At 35.6% G+C, this 6,000-nt stretch overlaps 1 protein-coding gene across 2 annotated transcripts in view; it reads left to right on the top strand.

The window, feature by feature from the left end:
• The first annotated feature begins 1,178 nt into the window (after positions 1-1,178).
• LOC150096291 (heterogeneous nuclear ribonucleoprotein D-like) overlaps positions 1,179-6,000 on the top strand; it is an 85,338-nt gene continuing 80,516 nt past the window's right edge. For both annotated transcript variants that reach the window (XM_090409471.1, XM_090409472.1), the window contains exon 1: positions 1,179-1,493. In XM_090409471.1, the coding sequence (XP_090265597.1) occupies positions 1,294-1,493 (200 nt within the window). In that variant the 5' untranslated portion in view covers positions 1,179-1,293. The remainder of the gene's footprint in view (positions 1,494-6,000) is intronic.

Below are 6,000 nucleotides of genomic sequence, written 5' to 3'. Positions count from 1 at the left end.
AACTTTCCTTGTCATGCTGGTCATCCCTTTTCTTACCTGAGCTCTCTTATCTACTGTTCGTGAGTTTTCTGGTCACCTTTCTCTTTATATACTTCAACAGCATTTTCTTCTTCTGCAACTCATGCTTAATGATATTACTCATCGATCCATCTTCTATCTGATTAATCCTCCTCACCTAAAGGTATACAATTTAATACTACTCCATCTAGATAACCCACAGGCAGTACGAATATCCTTAACCATGTAGTGTTTTATGTCATAATATCCTGCCTTGTAGTTCCACATATATCCCTTCTCGATAAAATATTTCTCATGTTCTACAATCTCAAGACTGCATGGTCACTTTCGCCAATCGGAGGCAATGTGGTCACCTTGGTTATAGATAGCTCTTCTGAGTCTATAACCAGATTCAACACCCTCCATCACATGCTACCTCAAGTAATTATCTCTCAGGAGTTCCATGAATTCAAATTCCTTCCTGTCGTGTGATCTTTCTTCTTTCGAGTCTATATCTCCATAGTTGGTGTACCCCCATAATAATCAGTCAGACTGGATTCATTGTACTAATTTGCCGATGCATTTTGCCGATATTAGTATAGTTCCAGGGATGATCTGAATTGCACTGAATTGTACAACAATCAACTGTATATTTTGTCTTACTGGCTTTAATCTCACATCAGACTGCTTCAAATGAACCGCCACCTCTCGCCTATTTCCTATTCGTTTGGTTGCAGTTTATCCGCTATCATCCCTCTCCTCATCAGCATCCGTCTCCCTATCCCATCTTCTCTATTTTACCTGAAAATATTAAACGCTTTACATATTATCATTCTCACGCTTACTCTCCTGTTGGGGCCTTTTCACAAACTCACCTGCTTCTACCTTAATTGCTTAAGTTTTCCTGAATTTGCACTTGGTATTCGGTGAGTATGCTTGGTAGTGATTTCTAAAAAAATAGCTGCACTTTAAAAGATGAATTTTATGTAAGGAATTTAATCCACACATATATTAAATCTACGACGTAATTTTTAATGCATGCCTGAATTTGAACAATAAGCCTAAACAAAAGGAGCCCATTTGGGGATTTTTTTTTATTTGGCACATTTAGAATGTTCCTTTCTTGCTAAAATCTAACCAATCACGTCTTCCTTCGTCTCACGTGATTAAAAGCTATATTAATGACGTCCATACTTGATGTTTCCCTCCGTTGTCTCACTGTGTGACAAGAGTTCTAGAGTATTTTTGTTTTATTTTCAGTTTATTTTTTCTTAGCGATATCTGTGTTGTCTCACAATGGCTGAAGATCAGCAGCACTATGCGGATGGTGATTATAGCGAACAGCAATTTTATACCGACGCAGATTATACAGAAACCCAATATGCCCAAGATGGAGTGATGGAAGAAGCTTCTGAAAGTAATCTAACCGCTATGAATGGTAGTACCGGCACTAGCGATCAGTTGAATGTGGTGAAAAGTACTACTGATGAAGACAGGTAAGCAGCCAGTTTCTTTCTTTCTTTATTATTTTTCTTTTTTTTAATTTGTATGTTGTTCATTTTTGGACATCACGGAATATTTAACGTGATTATAATAGTATGAATATTAATTGGTAGCATATTCGGTGGAAAGATGCTTGAATATTCTAGTATAAGTTCCCTAATTGTCTCCTGAAGAAGAAAGTTATATTTGAAAAGATTACACGTGGGCTAAAATAACTTCATGCACTTGCTATGTATTATGTTGCGTATTACTTACTCTTCGATAACTCATTTTTTAAAATTTTTTTTTTTTATTTCTGTCAGCAGTATTATAACATAATTTTAATTTTTGATTATTGCTTATCTTGATTTTCTTTAAATATTTAAGTTATCTGGATCTTTTTAGTATTGGAATGTAAGCGAAGTAAAAAAAAAAAAATTAATTTTTTTTAAAGAGAAATTAAAAATTAGTAGATAGAACAATAGATGCTATTTACATGATGGCATCTCATCAAGAGAACTAGATTATTATCATTCCTAATCTTCTATGGAGTCATACTCATCGTGGAAGCCCCCTCCCCAAAACACACACACACACACACACAGCTCATCACACTATACTTTAAATACATTCACGTTCTCTGCATACACCACACTCAGGCTGTACATTCCAATCGTTCATCACTCTCTCCATGCAAAAATCCTGCTCCCTCCTTATACAGCTTCCAGTGATCACCTCATATTCTCCTTCCTTCTCTCAGCATTCTAAGAAAAACCTCTTAAACATTAATTTGATAAGAATCTGTAACCAACTTATATGTTTATATCATATCACCTCTTGTATCCTCTAGATTATAAATTGCATCTGCTCAATCTTTCTTCATACCCAATCTTCCTGAAACCAACTTAGTCAATTGCTTCTGGACCCTTTCGAATACCTCTTCATCCTTTTGAAAACCAGGTGACCAAATTTGTGCAAAGTAGTCCATTATGATAGTGCTACATGAAAAGCTTACACCATTACTAACTTCTGATCAACAATTTTCCTCCAATTTAATCTGTTATCCATGTGTAGAGGCTTAAGTGCTGTGAGACTTCATGTTGGAGGCTTAATGGATTGTATACAGCACTCAGAAAGGATTAAAAACAATTTACTTTTTCCTATATTTTGTCTCAGTCCATGAGACATCTTCATGGATTACAAAAAAAACTAATGTAACATAAATTAATGTAACATTTTATGTTACATTAGTTTTTTTTGACTAAATTTAACAGGTGAACCACAGTAGTAGGTTTTTTTTATTATGTAAATATTTCGTCCTAGGCATCTTTTAGGACATCAGTACAGTTCATTAATACTAGGAATGACACAAAGGATAGGGCGCGTACGAACAATGGAATCCAAATTGTTTGCCGTGGCGCATTGTGGCCTGAACTTAAATTAGATTAAATTGAGTTAAATTAAAATTAAATTACAATTAAGTTATGTTTACACATTTTTGTATGACAATTTCCCATACTTTAGGGATAGCAAGAACATCATTGCAGTTTAGATTTGGTCTGTGAAATAGGGCTTCAGCACTATCTTTATATAAGTTCATATTTATATGAAGATCTGTGCAGGAGTTTCCCAGTGGATCTTGTGGTTTGGGTTTTCAACTCCGTGTTGAGCGAGGCCTGATTTTTGTGGTTTGATGAGGCGGATATGGTCTTGATGTTCTGAAATAAGTTTAAAAACTGATCTGCCTGTCTGCCCATAATAAGAGAGAGTTTACAGGAGCATGGAACCTTGTATACACCAGGTAGTAGCATAGGTGAAAGTTTGTCTTTGGGCAAAGGTAAAAAGTTGTGGATCTGGTTGATGGGTTTATAGGTGACAGCGAACTTGTATTTCTTCATAATTTTCAAGAGCCGTTTGGAGATGCCTTTGATATAGGGTATTGGAATCCTATGGCCTTGTTCTTGTCTAGGTTGTGTAGAGAAGTTGCTGATGATTTTTTGAGTTGTTTTGAGATTGTATCCATTTAGAGTGGATGTGTTTTTGATTATTTCCAATTCTTGTTTTAGAGAATCCTTGCAGGAGCAAAATCTGTGCGCTCTGGTTACCAATGATTTAATGATGCCAAATTTTTGAGAGGGATGATGAGCAGAAGTATGGTGAATGTAGCGATCTGAATATGTCGGCTTGCGATAGACAGAGGTGGAGATGGAACAGTCTTCTTTTCTTTGGATATGTAAATCCAGAAAGGGGATGCCCTGTGGGGATTCCTTTTCTAATGTAAATTTGATGCGTGGATGAAGAAGGTTGATTTTATCTAAAAACTGAAGTAGCTCTTGTTTGGAATAACTCCAGACTGCGAAGATATCATCGACAAATCGAAGCCAGAGTTTTAGTTTTGGTTTAAACGCAAGAATTTTTTCTTCAAGATGTTCTATAAACAGGTCTGCCAAGTTGGGTGACAAGGGGGATCCCATTGCTGTTCCCTCCTCTTGCTTGTAGATTTTTCCTTTCCATGTGAAGTAACCAGAAGTGATAACAAATTTGAAAAGTTCAACAATATCCAATGGAAATTTTTGATTTAACAGGTCTACAGTTTCTTTATGGGGGATATTGGTGAAGAGAGAGACAATGTCGAAACTAATTAGCATGTCAGTTTTCAGCAGTTGAAAGTCTCTTATTTTGGCATGAAATTCTGTGCAATTTTTTATTGAAGAGGTTGAATGGCCTATGTGGGGACGGAGAAGGTTGGATAAGAATTTTGATAACTTGTAAGTCGGGCTGCTAATTGAATCAACAATAGGTCTGAGTGGGACGTTTTTCTTGTGAAGCTTGGATAAACCGTATGTTCTCAGAGGTCTAGCATGATATGTCTCGAGTTTTTTTGAAGTTTCTTCATCTGAAGACTTTGTTTCATTGAGTAACTTGTTCAGTTTCTTCAGCTGTCTTTTTATGGGATCATAGTCAAGTTTTGCATGAGTATTTCGGTCTTGGAGTAATAGATTTATTTTTCGGTCATATGAAACAGTATCAAGAATCACTGTGGTATTTCCTTTGTCAGCTCTGGTGATGATTATGTTTTAAGGAAATAAGAGCCTTCAGTTCTGAAGGTGGAATGTTTAAGACTGAAGATTTGGCATCGAAAATTATTTTTGCTATTTCAAAACGAAGTTTGTTGGCTTCAATACTGGGAACGTGGCTGATGTTTCTTTTAATGTTGCGTTATTATGGACAGACAGGCAGATCAGTTTTTAAACACATTTCAGAACATCAAGACCATATCCGCCTCATCAAACCACAAAAATCAGGCCTTGCTCAACACAGAAAACCCAAACCACAAGATCCACTGGGAAACTCCTGCACAGAACTTCATATAAATATGAACTTATATAAAGATAGTGCTGAAGCCCTACTTCACAGACCAAATCTAAGTCGCAATGATGTTCTTGCTATCCCTAAAGTATGGGAAATTCATCCAAAAATGTGTAAAAATAACTTAATTGTAATTTAATTTTAATTTAATTAAATTAATTTAAATCATTTTAATCTAATTTAAGTTCAGGCCGCAATGTGCCACTGCACGCAATTTGGATTCCATTGTATGTACGCACCCTATCCTTTGTGTCATTCCTAGTATTGTTCTACTGTACTGATATCCTAAGATACCTAGGACGAAATATTTAAGTAATAAAAAAAGCCTACTGTTGTGGTTTTCATGTGTGTTAAATTTTGTCATGAATTCTCCACAGGTTTCTCTATATAATCATTCGTTTTTTTTGTAATCCCTGAGATGTCTCATTGACCGAGACGAAATATAGGAAGAATTAAATTCTGTTTTTAATCCTTTCTGAGTGCTGTATACAATCCATTAAGCCTCCAACATGTTAAACTGTTATCTCTCAAGGTTCCAACGTTTTCAGATCTTATATTTCTGTCTTTTAACGCACTTTTTACTGCATCAATCCATCTACAGCTTCCTCTGGGTCTTTTTCCTGCCAACCTAGCAGAGAACAAGTGTTCTCTGCCAACCTTTCTAATCGCCATTCTAATCTCAGATGGTATGGTCATTACCATACCATCTGAGATTAGCTCTACTAACAGAGTTCTGAATGCTAACAATGGCAGGTTATTTCTTAATATCCTTATTTTTAATGTGATACTGCCACTGATGCCATTTGACTTCAGATCTTTCTCAGAACTCACATCAGCAGTCTCTAGTCTTTGGTCAAGTGTTTTATTTCTAACCTAGCTCTCTGATCCATAAGTTGAAATTGCTTTGAACGCTGTCTTGTATACAGCTAATTTAGTTAGTTGACTAATTTCTCTCTTATTCCATATAAATTTATTCAGCTGACTTCCTACCATACTGGCTTTGTTGATTCTGTTGTCTATTTCCATGTTTAATTTTCCATTTTCACTGAAAATTGTGCTAATAGCTGAAATGTTTTAAAATTTTTTTTTTTTTCTACATGTTCACCCATTCAGGATACAGTTGATGTTTTCAATATTTCTGCCTATTTTCAT

This window comes from Typopeltis vanoorti, chromosome 19 (genome assembly GCF_054136105.1).
Source record: "Typopeltis vanoorti isolate ZY-2024b chromosome 19, IOZ_Tvanoo_1.0, whole genome shotgun sequence".
Taxonomy (NCBI): Eukaryota; Metazoa; Arthropoda; class Arachnida; order Uropygi; family Thelyphonidae; genus Typopeltis; species Typopeltis vanoorti.
This window is presented reverse-complemented; position numbering and strand designations above follow the sequence as displayed.